Source organism: Oryx dammah, unplaced genomic scaffold (assembly GCF_014754425.2).
Source record: "Oryx dammah isolate SB20612 unplaced genomic scaffold, SCBI_Odam_1.1 HiC_scaffold_22, whole genome shotgun sequence".
NCBI classification, from domain to species: domain Eukaryota; kingdom Metazoa; phylum Chordata; class Mammalia; order Artiodactyla; family Bovidae; genus Oryx; species Oryx dammah.
The window spans coordinates 18,288,879-18,303,579 of NW_024070206.1; the positions used below are offsets into that span (position 1 = coordinate 18,288,879).

Below are 14,701 nucleotides of genomic sequence, written 5' to 3' on the forward strand. Positions count from 1 at the left end.
CACACAAAGAAGACGTAGCCCAGCCCTGCGACCCCACACTTACCTTCCAGCCATCGGTGACTCTGTTTGCGGAAGCGGCGCCACGCCACGCGCGCGCTATGACGCCACTTCCGGAGAGCGCGGGTCACTTGGCCCGGAATCCCGAGTCCCGGCGTGCCGCGCGCGGCGTGCGGAAAGCGACAGCTCGAAGGGACGCAAGAACCTGGTTGGAGGGACGGCGTGGCGGGCGGGTGGGAGGCTGGTCGCCTGAGCCCACGGCTTCCGGCGGCCAGACTCACGTTCTGCTGGTCGCTCTGGGGAGTGACGCGGAGGGGTCTCCGAGCGGCTCCTCCGGGCTGAGGTCCTGAGGTAACGGGGGTCGAGGCCTCTGGGGGAGGGGCGGTCGGCGGGGCCTCCTCAGCGTGGTGCGCGGCGCGAGCGCCCCTGGGCGGACATAGGTCACCCCGCCCTTCGCAGTGGGCCGGCGTCTTGCTAACCCTGTCCGTGGGGCGGATTTCCAGCCTTTGGTTTGCCCTTCCTCGGACGCCGGTCGGGAGGGGCCGGAAGCCCCCGAGCTCGGACTTGCCTCGGAAGCGCGCGGCGTCCTGCTTCTCGCTGCCTCGCGGGTCGCTCCATTCCGCCGCACTTGGAAGTTCCGGCCAGACCTCCCTCGAGAGGGCCATGCTCGGTCAGCCTCTGGAGGAGCGCGACAGGCCATACATGTTTTTAAGAAACGCTTCAGTGATATATCTGGTGGCTGGACTTTGATATGGGATGGCTGGGGAGTCAACTCGTTTGGTTCATCCTTCCCCCCACCCCCCGATTTCCACCGGAGTGTCGCTCGTTCCTGCTTTCCACCCCCTACGCTAGGGTCAAAACTGTGCCTGTGGACTAAGATGGTTGACGCGTTGCGCCTCAGCACCTCCCACCGAGATGGTGTAAAGACGTGATCAGAAATATGTCTTCTATTCTTCGTTACCAAACTTGAACCCCTTAAAAGCAGCTGTGGAAATAGGTGTGCTGGCCTGCATACCTGTCAGTAGGCGCAGTTACAGCAGCCGGTAGACTTCGCTTGGGGGAAAGCAAGCAGTGCCTGCAGCATGTACTTTAGAATCCAGTCACTTCTAAATTGTGGGCTTTAACCTTTCTGAGGTTGTTGACTCTTTATAAACTTTGGCCCAAGAACGAAGCCTGTTTTTAACAAATGAGGATGAGCCATCAATTTCAGATGACTGTATTTTTTTTTACTATATGCAGTGAGCTAAGTTGAGAATTAACTTCATTTTTTTTTCGAAGTTGATTGTTTTTATTACTGTACTGATGCATGCACCTTTTAGATCATTACTATCCTCATATCACAAGGTTACTTTTGAGTATGTTTGTAAATACTCCATGCATAAAAAATAGACAGTGATCCTACCAAGAAAGTTTAAGCATCAAACCTAAAAATTCAACTAAACATCTTATTTTTCTAAACATAAATTAGTGGACTGCCACCGCTGACATCTGAAAAATCACTATGACAAACAAAATGTGTCTTTTCTTGCCTGGAGAACTCCGTGACAGAGGAGCCTGGCCTACACTCAAAGGAGTCACAAAGAATCTGACACGACTGAGCAACTAACACTTTCACTTTTTCACTTAAACTGTGATTTAAAAGTACTTATTACTTTGCACAACACATTGGGGAAATAGCTTTTTCCACATGGCATATTCTTATTTTGATCCTTATTTTTATAGTAGATTTTTTGCTCTCCACCTAAAGCAAAGGTATAGTGCTGGAGATTGTGCTATCTACATATTCATGCATTTAGAACTGGGTAATTACATATCCAAATTTGCTGGTTCTGATGCTAAATTTTCTTAAGAGAGTTGCTACTATAATTTTACAGAAAATGAGTCTAATTTTGACTTAAGAAATATTCTCATAAGATTAAAAGCCTCCTAACTATATTATCCAGACTCCACCATGAATTGTTGTGCATAAGATATATAGGGGCCTACCTGGTGGCTCAGACGATAAAGAATCTGCCTGCAATACAGGAGACCTGGGTTCAATTCCTGGGTTAGAAAGATCCCCGTGGAGAAGGCAATGGCTACCCACTCCAGTATTCCTGCCTGGAGAATTCCATGGACAGAGGAGCCTGGCAGGCTACAGTTCATGGGGTTGCAAAGTCGGACACAACTGAATGACTTTCACTTTTCACCCTAAGGTGAAGGGCTCTGGGTATTTATGGGATAAAGAATAAAGAAGTAGGGCACTCTGAGATGGCAGGGGGAGTGTAGAGAAAGGTGACTGGAAAGTGGTGTAAGGCAGGATATAGGTGAAATGAATTTAACGATTACCCATTGGTTTCAAGAACAGGAAGAATTCTTGAGGATAGTAGAGATAGAGGGAGTAAATTATTGTTTAGTCACTAAGTCATGTCTGACTCTCTTGTGAACCCATGGATTGCAGCCCACCAGGCTTCTCTATCCATGGGATTTCTCAGGCAAGAATACTGGAATGGGCTGCCATTTCCTATTCCAGGGAGGGAGTAAATGAGCTACATAAAAATTAAAAGTTACCATTGATGTTATTTTTCCCCACTGTTGCCTGAGTAATAACTGCTTTTCTGGAAATTGAGTTAAAAGAGTAATAGCTGATAGTCTAGTAGTACCTTTATATATTTGAATTCATTTTTAACTTGTACATGATCCAGTGGGATAGTTGTTATGATTATTTTGTTTCATAGATGAGTGGTAAGTAACTTGCCCAAGGTCATGGAGCTGGGAAGTAGTAGTGGGCTAGGTTTTGGATCCAAGCAGCCTGACTCCAAAGACCATGGTCTGTGCATGCTCAGTCATATTCCACTCTTTGCGACCCTATGGACTGAAACCCGCCAGGTTCCTCTGTTCATGGGATTTTCCAGGCAAAAATCCTGGAGTGGATTGCCCTTTCCTTCTCCAGGGCATCTTCCCGACGCAGGGATGGAACAGGGTCTCTTGCAAGTCCTGCCTTGGGCAGGCAGATTCTTTTATCCTTGAGCCATGTGGAAAGCCCAGAGACTGTACTGTGCTAATAATGAAACAGTGCCAGACTGAGAACTGGAAGTTACCTGGCACATAGTAGATTTTCAGAAAATGTTTTGATACTTCTTACTGCTTGGTCAGAGAGAAAACAGCTGGATAGGTGTTGTCTTTCTAGCATGTGAACTCTAGCAAGACAGGGATCATCATTTTGTTCAGTGATTTAACCCAGGTGCCTTGAACAGTGCCTGGCACATAGTGGGATGGTTAAGGATGAATGAATCACCTGGAATGATTTTTCAAAGTCTCATTTTTTTTGAAAGGACATACAGGATTTATTTATTTCAACCCATTTATAAGATTTCTTTATGTGCTGTTTTGATTATTTGGTCCATTCACCCAGACTGGTTTGGAATTCTCCTGTTTTGTATTAGACTTTTGTCTGTTGAGAGAAAAACGAAGTGGTAACTTGTAAGTTTTCTGGTCAAAGGCAAGCAACAAATTCCCTAGATACCATCCCTTAAAGTGAGAGCACTAAGGTGTGTAATTTTAAGGTGTCATTTCTATTGTAGGTTTGAATATCACATTTTTTGAAACATAAAATTTGTTTTTAAAGTATAGATACAATGTTACAGTTTCCCAGGAATGATACTATTCTTGGAGGTAGGAAAAAGAGGTGGTTGTAGAAGAACTGTTTCTCTAAACAGTTTTGGAAGAATTGTTCATTCCTCCAGTTCACTCAACCAAAGTGTCCCTACTGAAATTTTATTGCCTTTTTTTGAGCACATAAGATGTCATTGTTTAAACGGTTTTTACTATAGTAGAAAGTAAAGATTTGGTTGAGAAATCTATAAGCTTGTATGTGTGATGAGTAGCTTTGTCAACTAAACCTGGCTATGGATGGCTTCCCTAGTGGTTCATTAGTAAAGAACCTGCCTGCCAAGGCAGGTAGACGTGGCTTTGATCCCTGGTTCACAAGAGCCCCTGGAGAAGAAAATGGCAAGCCAGTATTCTTGCCTGGAAAAATCCCATGAACAGAGAAGCCTGGTGGTCTGCAGTCCATGGGATCACAGAGAGTTCAAGACTGAGCAACTTAAGAGATCTGGCTATCAGTTCAGTTCACTCAGTTGTGTCCGACTCTTTGCAACCTCATGGGCTGCAGCACACCAGGCCTCCCTGTCTATCACCTACTCCTGGAGCTTACTCAAACTCATGTCCATAGAGTGAGTAATGCCATCCAACCATCTCATCCTCTGTCATCCCCTTCTCCTGCCTTCAATCTTTCTCAGCATCAGGGTCTTTTCCAATGAGTCAGTTCTTTGCATCAGGTGTCCAGAGTATTGGAGTTTCAGCTTCAGCATCAGTCCTTCCAATGAATATTCAGGATTGATTTCCTTTAGGATGGACTGGTTGGATCTCCTTGTAGTCCAAGGGACTCTAAGAGTCTTCTCCAAGACCACAGTTCAAAAGCATAGTTATTTAATTAAACACTAGGTGTTATTTTGATGGTATTTTGAAAATCTGTTAACATCTGTAATCAACTGTCTTTAAGTAAAGGAGATTACCCTCCATAATGTGGGTGGGCCTCATTCAGTCTAAATTTCAAACTGAGGCATCTCAAGAAAAAAAAAAATCTCAAGACTGTGGCATCAGTTCTTGTCTGAGTTTCCAGCCTGCAAATCTACCCTACACATATCAAATGTGTAGCCCCCACAGTTGTGTGAGCTAGTTCCTTAATATAAACATGTATCTATTTAAACAACCTTATAATAGATACCCAATAGATAGAAATATCTATCTAGATAGAGATAAGCCAAAAGATAGGTGCATGCCTGTTAAGTTGCTTCAGTCATGTCCGACTCTGTGTGACCCTATGGACTGTAGCCTACCAGGTTTCTCTGTCCATGGGATTCTCCAGGCAAGAATATTGGACTGGGTTGCCATTTCCTCCTTTAGGGGACCTTCCCAACCCAGGGATCGAACCTGCATCTCTGTGTCTCCTGCATTGGCAGGCAGGTTCTTTACCACTAGCGCCACTGGGAAGCCCTATAGAGATAGGTAGATAAACATCTGTGTTTTTTCCTGTTGCTTCAATATCTCTGGAGATCCCTTCTGATTCATATTTTGGTACTAAGAGTGGTTCTAAAGGAACAGAATTGTAAGGATGAACTTTCTGAATTGGTTACGGTGTTCCTGGAATTGGTGCTCTAATCTGATTAGACAAACCACTCTTCACTATTTTCAGTGGTGAAGAAGGCACTGTAGCCCATGATGTGATGTGACAATAGAAATATGCAAGATATCACCACTGGATACCACTACTCAGATATTTAACAAAAGACCAGGTTCTGGATGACCATGTATTTGAAGATTTAAAGTATTTTTCCCAAATAAACAAGTATAATGAAACTGGTTGTTCTGTTTTCAGAGAAGGGGGATGTGGAGAGTGATGAATTCAGGTCTTGAAATTCCCATCTTAAGTCCAGTCTAAGAGATAATTGCACAGAATTATGACCCCCAAAACATTACAGCCCAGCTCTTTTACTTCCAGATCTGATTTTCCCATTATATTACACTACCTTCTTTGTAGAATGAGAGAAGCCCTACAGATATCCCTTTTGTAGCAATAAAACAGCCCCGAAACCTTACCCTTCATGATGTCTGCTGCTGTATCATATTTAAATGATGTGTTTTAATGAAATTTAAAAATCGTGGTGTATTAGAACTACATACCTTAACATTAATTTCTATGGATTTGGTAACAGTGTCTGTCTTTTAACTTCCTAATAGTTAACAATTTATGTTTAAATTGATTGGTTTACAATGGAAATCTATGTATAACCTAATTTTTTTTTTAATCTAGTGTCTATAGAAGCTGAGGTCCATCAATCTCCATTCTTCAAAATGCAATGGAATGTACCAAAGACTGTATTCCGACTGGCACATAGGACGTGCATGGAACCACATAAAGCCGGTCTTTTGGGACACTGTCAAAACATAAAGGGACCATTACTTTTGTATACCTTGGAATCCAGAGTGGTTGTGGTACAAGGCCCTCAGAAACGGTGGCTGCACTTACCCACTGCCCAGTGTGTTGCAAAGGAAAGGAAGCCATTCATTGCTGTTCCATCCCAACCAGGGGTCTTTCACCATAAACAGTGGGAGCAGGATATCTTATCCAAGAGAGTTCTGTCATCCAGTGCCACATCCTCAGGACCTCCCTCCGAAAAAAAGGAAGAACCTGATCCGTTACAAGACAGATCTATTAGTCTTTATCAACGATTTAAGAAAACATTTAGACAATATGGAAAAGTTTTGATTCCAGTGCATCTAATAACTTCTGCTGTTTGGTTTGGAACATTTTACTATGCAGCCATAAAGTAAGTTTTTGCTTGATTGAGCCTGTTTTATCAGAATGTTAATTATACTAATGAAAGCCTTTAAATAGTTTTTGAAATGCTTTAATGTCTTCAACTGATAGAGGATGACTTTTTCATAGCTGTTTTCCACATTTTAATAACAATAGCTAACACTTCTTACTATGTACAGCAGATATTATACTAAAATTTTTGTAACTATCATCTTACTTAATTTTCAGAGCAACCATATGAAATAATTATTCCCATCTTATTAAAGAGAGAGCAGATTAAACAAGAATGAGTCAAAATAACTTGGTTTTTCCCCAAAATAACTCAGTCTGATTTCAAATCTTAATCACTGTGCTTGTGTCCCATCACATCTAGGATAGCACAGAAATAACCGATTCCAGAAATTTGACAGCACCATAAGTTAGCTTTGTATTTAAATAAGATATTGCTAAAAGTGCTAATCACTGTGAAAAGAACTTATTTTGCCACATGTATGATTTTGATTGGAAATTAGTAAGATTTTTACAAAGCCTGACTTGTATCTGTTGTAGACACAAAAATGAACAAGTTATAGACTTATACCTTAATGTTACATCTGATGAATGTCAAGGTAAGGTCCTTCGTTCTGATCAGAAGTTGATTTGTTGTGCACTTAAAACATAGAATTTCTAAATATACCTTTCTTGATAAATACCGTTCCTTTTAAAGTGAGTTGTGTTATTCACATTGTTTTAGGAGCAGGAGTTTCACGTACAACCAGATTCCCTATGATTTCCAGTTTGTTTCTGCCACCAGCAGAACTGGGTGTGCCAGCATGTGCCTGTTGCCTGAGTGCTGTGTGGCTTTTCTTGCTGTGGCCTGGGTGTGACCAAGCGGGCAGCGTGCTCATCCTGCAGGCGACGAGATGCACAGTGAAGACCATTTTGATGTTTTCGGGAACTCCCCTAGTGGGTTTAAAATTAGCCTATACTTTCCAAAAGACTGCTGATTTTCAGTTTGGGGTTATATTTAATGTTTGATAGGTATTGAGTATTATAATATAAAGCTCACTTTTTGAAAAGACCTTATCCTTTACTAAATTAAAAGATGATGGAATGGAGACTCTTCTTACAAAACACAGGTCTAGAAATGTTTCTTTGTCAGTGTTCTAAAAAAGATTATTTTTAACCTGTGTGATTGATGCTATTTTGTTTCTTTTCACATCTTTGTCTGCATTCTGTTCTTGTTACTCAGTTACTTCCTTCTTCATTATGTATCATTTTCTTTAACAATTGTTCCTTTCTTTGCAGAGATTTTGTATGTGCATTTTATGGAGTTACCTTTTTGTTTATTAATGACAGTTTTTGGACATGTGTAATATAGAAATCTTCAGAACTGCATTTAGTTTTTTAATGGAGCCTAAAATTATGTATCATTTTACATAAAAATTTCATAGGCATTCATTTCTTCTATTTAATGGAATGGCTTTCTACATACCAAATTTTCTTTTGGGAGCCATTGAGGATTTTTCTGGTTTGGTTTTGTGACTGATGATGAGTTTCCTCCTTGTTTCTTTTGCCTTCCCTACATTGCTTTTAATAAGCATTCAGCCTCCTGACCTGAGGGGGATAAATTTAATTCATTGAATATGAGATTCTTATTTGGACTATTAAGAGTACTTTTTTTTCCCATTTATTTTTCCTTGCCTTCAGTAAAGAAATTCTATAACCAAAAAATTAGACCCTGAAATAATCTAGTGATGTTAATTAATTAGGCTTTAAAGTCCTATCCCTCATCCACCACCACCTACCTTTGGCTTTCTGTTAGCATGGAAATTTGTTTGCCAGACTCAGCTCTATTGCCCAGCCATGACTGCTGGTCCAGTTCTGTTACAGCATCATATAGCTCAGTTACATTAGATAGGATGTGTTGCTTTCCAGAACAGCCCCTAATGTTTTGTTAGATCCTTAACACTTGAGAAATTAAGTCAGTTTGTTCTAAGGGAAGTCATACTTAGAAAATAGTAGTGTATGTTTGAATGGCAGTAAATCTTACTGTGTAATCTCTGACTGAGATGATTTTATTGTAATGTTGGAATTGTGTTAAATACAGGTTTTCTATTCAGCCAACTAGATGCTGGGTTTATCTGATTTGATTTTAGCTGGAAAAAGTTCTCTGATCTCCTAGTATTATATTGTGAGATCAGAGAGGGACAACTTCCCAGTTAAACTAATTTTTAATGTTAAAGATAAACTAGGAGATAACAACCACCATAATAATAATGAATCCAGGCTGTTCCCTTTCTGTATTATAAAGAGCAAGAATACTTGTACAGAGGAGTAATCTGTGGACCAGACCTTAACCACAAGTCAGACTCACATCAGGGATGGGACCAACTGATCCTGGGGCTCTTGCTGTGATGCTCTGACGGCACAGAATCAGCTCTGCAGCTTTCTTGTCAGGAAACATTTACCCCAAATCTAATCATGAACAAACAGTCAGACAGATTCAGGTTGGGGGGCTGTTCTACCACATGACTGGCCCAGGAGCTTCAAAAGTCTCAGCATCAAAAAAAGACATCCTGCCTTCCTCCTCAACAGAATATGCTGGATAACACTTCTGGAGAAAAACTGGAAAACACAGAGAAGATAGTGACAAGGGACATGGGACAATACAGGGAGTTTTAACATTAAATAATCTACTGTTGTATTAACTATATACTATCCTATATGTTAAGTTTCCTGTGATGATTGTGCCTATGAAGGAGAAGCACAGAATGAGAACCTTGTCATTTAAGGGTGAAAGCCAAACATCTGCAAAACAACTACTGGGTTGGCCAGAAAGTTTGGGTTTTTCTGCAATGTTTTGGAAACATTTGGCTAACCCAGAATGGATAGTGAGGGAGAGAGCAGGAGAGCACAAATATGTCAGCGTGGCAAACTCAACACTCAGGGAAACTAAAAAGCAATTAGGGTTTACCAGCTAGATTAGCAGAGAAGGCAGTGGCACCCCACTCCAGTACTCTTGCCTGGAAAATCCCCCGGATGGAGGAGCCTGGTAGGCTGCAGTCCATGGGGTCACTAAGAGTTGGACACGACTGAGCAACTTCACTTTGACTTTTCACTTTAATGCATTGGAGAAGGACATGGCAACCCACTCCAGTGTTCCTGCCTGGAGAATCCCCAGGGATGGGGGAGCCTGGTGGGCTGCCATCTATGGGGTCGCACAGAGTCGGACATGACTGAAGCGACTTAGCAGCAGCAGCAGCTAGATAAGAGACTATATCTGCCTTCTCTCCCTCCCTTCAAAAATTTCTTGCAGTTTATGGTAACTGCTTCTTCAGGTACCTTCTAAGCCTGATAGTAGAAGCATCTTTTTAGAATCATTGAAGTTTTATCAAATCCATAGATTCATTTATTTGCATAACACAGTAAGTGATGTTATAATAGCCCTTGCTTTTATGGTAATAGTATAGTTTCACATGTAATTTTAGAGATAAAAATTAGGTCTTAAAAGTTTGAGTTGGATCATTCTAAGGAACTGAAGATTCCAAGATCAGGTGAATGATTCTGATCCTTTTTTCTCAGGTTACCTAGTGCTATTAATTTTGCTCTGATAAATGATTCTATTTTTCTCAGTGTGCTAATGAGGGATGTCCATGAGCAGAAGCTGTGAAAAGTGGGATGCTGGTGTTCATGCACATTGTTCCTTTAGAGTGAAGTTAGAGTGTGCTTGGTGATGCAGAATTGACTTTTAAACAAAAATTTGGTTTTGATGTTTTCAGGTAATCTTTTGAAAATAATTACCCCAAAAGTTTATATACATATAAATTACTTTCTGTTTCTTTCTTAGAGGAGTGAATGTCGTTCCTTTTCTAGAACTTATTGGGTTACCTGACAGTATAGTGAACATTCTGAAAAATTCCCAGAGTGGAAATGCACTAACAGCATATGCCCTGTTTAAGGTACGTACTGCTGTGGGTGGATGGCGCCTCACAATGAACCTTCATAACACTCCCTGCCTGTTCCCAGGCTTACCTTTATAACTTAGTGTATTTCACCTCTTATATGTCTAATGACTAAAAGTAAAGTATACATTTTTTATGGGTAAATAAAATGATGGCTAAGGAAGAAATGCCCTAAGAATAGATGGGTTGTTCACAGCCTGCTGTGCTGAGACACATATGAGACTAATGAGTTTCTAGCAAGCAGGTCATCTCTGACATTTCTCCTATTTACAGTACATTAATTTTCCTTATTCAGAGATCCATATGCCACCTGACATATTAGTGAAATTTAGCATTTATTTTACTGTTTATAATAGTTCATCTTCCTAAAAAGTAAAATAGTAAAGTTTAAATCAAATTGATTTCTGTGATAAACCTTAGACTTAGTTTTTGATGTTACATATATTTCACTTGTTCATTGTCTTTACAACTGTTGTCTAGATTCAGACAATGACATCTTTGTAAATAGTTTTTATACTTGTAGTTTTGGAAGACTCGTAAATTGTGGAGTTTAGCTATATTAATCTAATTTTTCTCAGTTGACAAAAAATTATGAGGTTCTTCGTAGCTTTATTCCAGGAAACCAGGTAGAAAACATTGGGAAACTAGATGTTAATTTATCTTTGTTATAAAAATACTTAGAATTATGGGTGTATAGTAGTACTTTAATCTTCATTTCTTCTTATATGATAATTTTGACTAGAGGCCTAAAGCTTAATTGCTGAGTTTTTCAACATTAAAACTTACTAAATTCATAAATTGATGAATTTGCAGTTTGTGTAGTTTAATAAATCCAGCTGTCCTGATGGTTTAAACCATGTCCCTAATTATAACTGTTTATCCCATACTCTCATATCACAGTCTGTGTGTCTCTTCTTTTCTGAATGTCTGTTGTCTTTGCTCATGAGTGCCTAGGGGTTCAGAGTTCCGTCTTGCGCTGCGTTTCCTGTGCTGGTGCTGTGCTCTGAAGGAGCATCAGTGCTCAGTGCCTGCTGGTCTGCTTAGAATTGAAACACGAGGCTGGCATGCAGGTGGGCTGATGTCAGCAGTGGCTCTACTCATGTTCCTCTGGGAGGAGTGAGGTGTAAATTGTCCACTTGGGTGTTTGCTGTAACCTGACTTCTCAGGTAGAACAGCAGATAGCAGGAGGTTCCTTGCCTCAGAATGTGATGCAGCCTCTGCTGTTACAATTCTCCCTTTGAACCAATTAGTTTACTAGTTAGTTTGGGACTAAGTAACCTCTGATCAGTTGAACTGTACTTGTCTCCTGCATGTGTGCCATTTTACCATTTGTTCGCCTCACGAAGTTCCTGGTTGGAATTCCAGACTCAGTGTGGACTGTAATGATGAAGTATCATAAAGCCTGGAGAAGTTAAAGAAAAGAGATTTACAAGTGAAACTAGACTCCATGAAGAACAAACATTTGGCTCGTGTTTGCCCCTCAGTTTGGTATAGTGTGTGCAGGTTAACAGGGTTTCTGAGAATGGAAATGCATGTGCCTTTGTTGTCGGAGGGTCCTGAGCTCTCACTGATTTCCGGGCTCCTGCCCCCCAGGTTCGTTCATTAGCATGTGGGGTACAAACTTTGGTGCTGCTACTGTGTATGTTCTCTGATCCTAGGTCAGTGTCTAGGTGACAAATACTTATGGAAGTTAGGAGGGAAAACCATATAGATGTAACTGTTTTAGCCTTGTGAAGCAATAAAGTAATTGATAGTTATTACCAAGAGTTTTAATTTTACACTGTTTTTGCTTATGTGTGCTCAGTAGTGTCTGACTCTTTGAGACCCCATGGACTGTGTGGCCCACCAGGCACCTCTGTCCATGGGATTGTCTCAGCAAGAATACTGGAGTGGGTTGCCATTTCCTCCTCCAGGGGATCTTCCTGACACAGAGATGTGGAACCTGCGTCACCTGCATTGCAGGCGGAGTCTTTACCACTGAGCCAGCCAGTTTTTGCTTAAGATGGTAGTTATAATCAGTACTAAACTGTCTCGTTTTCCTGCAGATTGCAACGCCTGCGCGGTACACTGTAACTCTCGGGGGGACCTCCTTCACTGTGAAGTATCTGCGTAGCCGGGGCTACATGTCGACACCACCCCCCGTGAAGGAGTACCTGCAAGACAAGATGGAGGAAACAAAGGAGCTCCTCACAGAGAAGATGGAAGAGACAAAGGACAGACTAACTGAAAAACTGCAAGAAACCAAAGGAAAGGTTTCTCTTAAAAAAAAAGTGGAATAGGGTGCCTTATATACCAGGTTTTAGACAGTTCTTGCACTTGAACCTTTGGAGACTATGGACAAAGGTACATGCTCTTGATTTTTTTGTTAGCAGCCTAAATATAGCAGTTCTCTTGAGTTAAAGAACTGAGATAACTTTAAACATTACTACAAAAATCAGTTTTTTTTAAAGAAAAAATGAACCCAGTATAAGAATTTCAGGGCAGTAGCAGCATTAAGCAGTGGTCCATGTCTTCAGTCATCCTTGCTGTGGACTTAGTTGCAGCTGCTGACTCCTTGAATAGCTGGTGTGGCTGTAAGCAGATTTAACACTGGATCTTCATTATCCACTGAGGCTTTAACTGTGTTCAGTTCTCAATATGGAGACAAAGGATTATCATCAGAACTGGCTGTGAATAAGAGGATATGTAGTCCTTCTGTGAAGACTATATAATGGTTACATACCAGTTAAAATGTAGACTTCAAATGAAGCTGAATGAAAGTTGAGTCATATATATGTAAATAAGATGTATGGTTACATGTAAATGAAAAATTGACTCTTTAAAAATGACTTTTACCTGAAGCTTGTCATAATCAAATTTTTAAGCAAATCTGTGTGGCCATAGCACTTTGTTACCCAGCACGTAAAACTCTTATTATTCCTACATCATGTCCTCCCCAGCTGATCTCTCAGAGGAAAAGAGAAATCATTATACCTGGTGTTTATAGTGGGGAGCAAATGCCCACAGCAGTGCCTGGAGCTTGTATTCTCAACAGTGCAGTTCTGGGAGGGTGGGACCTTCTTGTCCTTGCCGTCTGGTCTCCACCTGCCAGTGTTGGGGTTGATTCCATTATGGAGTACCATTTAAGATTGTAAACGCTGTTTGCACCTTGCATTGAAACATTCTTACTTGAATATTTTACTTTTTTAAATAGCAAAGCTATCATTAAAACCAGCTGGAAATGAAATTCAGTCATGGTCAGATGTGAAAGTTGTCACATCTGAGTGAGTGTGATTCCTTTTGCTCTGACTGCCTTTACTCCAGTTCTAACCTTAGAACTGAAAGTGGGAATGGCCTCTTTCTAGCTTGTCTGTTAAGTGATCTGATTCGGTAAGAGGATGCCAGAAAGAGGGATTGCCAGAAATAGTCCCACAGGCGTCACCATCACTATGTGTGCCAAAGTGGCCAAATTTAGGGAATATTTTGAAGGGAAAAAATGTTTACATTTGATATGTCTCACATTTGATATGTCTCTTGTGTTGGATATGCTGTGGTGACTCTTCTTGGTGGGGGAGGGCAGAGTATGAAGGGGCAGAACTCACTCTGCCATACGCAGGGTTCATCAGGCAGGATGGTTTATCTGCTAATGCAGATCAAACGTGTGATTCCAAATTAACAATCCTTTTTCAAATCCGGAAACATGAACCTGTTTTAACTTATTAAATAATTCACATCTTCTGAATGTTAAATGCTGAGATAGATATTAACAAATTCCTTGTTTATTTTTAGTCACTAAGACTGCCTGGTTTAAAATCATGTGTTAAATGAAACTTTCTTTTTACTTTTCACATTGCATAGGGCATGTTTTCCAATGAGGATAAATCGTGGGTCTAAGAAGCTGCGTTTCCACCTTTGGTTCAGTCCAGTGGAGATCTGCTGCCATCCAGTTTCATAACTCTGTTGTGTTTGTTCAATTACAGAAAGTGAGACACTGGGGAATGCTTTGAAATTCTCTAGTAAAATGTTCTCTGAAGGTGTAAGAAGTTCTTGTATCATATTTGGTATCAGGAATACTTGATCTTGTCAAACACTGCTGCTCTCATCTTGCCAACCTAGTCCTTAAGGGAAGCTACAGAGAGCCGAAAGGGGGACCCCTGGAGTGTCTACGTGGAGTGTTTGTAGCAGGCCAGTAGCACATAGTGGGCACTGAGTTAAATTATCCAGAGTGTGTATGTGTGGTAAGTATCACGACCCATTTCATTTAAAGTAAGCCTTAAACTTGCTGTGTCTGGTGTGTGCATCTGTTTTTAAATAGGATTACTGACAAGGTAAAGAAGGAGTCATAGCTGAGACTTAACATCTACAAAATGGAAAAAAGTGCTCAAAAAATTAATAATTGAAATGAAAAACAGGGTAGGTT

At 40.8% G+C, this 14,701-nt stretch overlaps 2 protein-coding genes across 5 annotated transcripts in view; one reads left to right on the plus strand and one right to left on the minus strand.

Moving 5' to 3' along the window:
* The window catches only part of RNMT (RNA guanine-7 methyltransferase), a 33,252-nt gene extending 33,136 nt beyond the window's left edge, over positions 1–116 (minus strand). The window contains exon 1 of the mRNA XM_040264579.1: positions 44–116. The gene's annotated coding sequence lies outside the window, so the exon portion shown is untranslated. The remainder of the gene's footprint in view (positions 1–43) is intronic.
* Positions 117–135: 19 nt separating this feature from the next.
* On the plus strand, positions 136–14,701 carry FAM210A (family with sequence similarity 210 member A). 4 transcript variants are annotated; one of them, XR_005725191.1, is made up of 5 exons: positions 241–348; positions 5,852–6,368; positions 10,188–10,299; positions 12,348–12,645; positions 14,140–14,701. XR_005725191.1 is itself a non-coding variant. In XM_040264583.1 (4 exons), the coding sequence occupies exons 2-4, from the start codon at positions 5,893–5,895 to the stop codon at positions 12,579–12,581; spliced, it is 822 nt and encodes a 273-aa protein (XP_040120517.1). In that variant the 5' UTR covers positions 136–348; positions 5,852–5,892; the 3' UTR covers positions 12,582–14,701. The 4 variants fall into 4 exon arrangements, 2 of the variants coding, with proteins under 2 accessions (XP_040120517.1, XP_040120516.1); XR_005725190.1 differs by lacking the exon at positions 241–348 and adding an exon at positions 477–1,235; XM_040264583.1 differs by having other exon boundaries at positions 136–348; positions 12,348–14,701.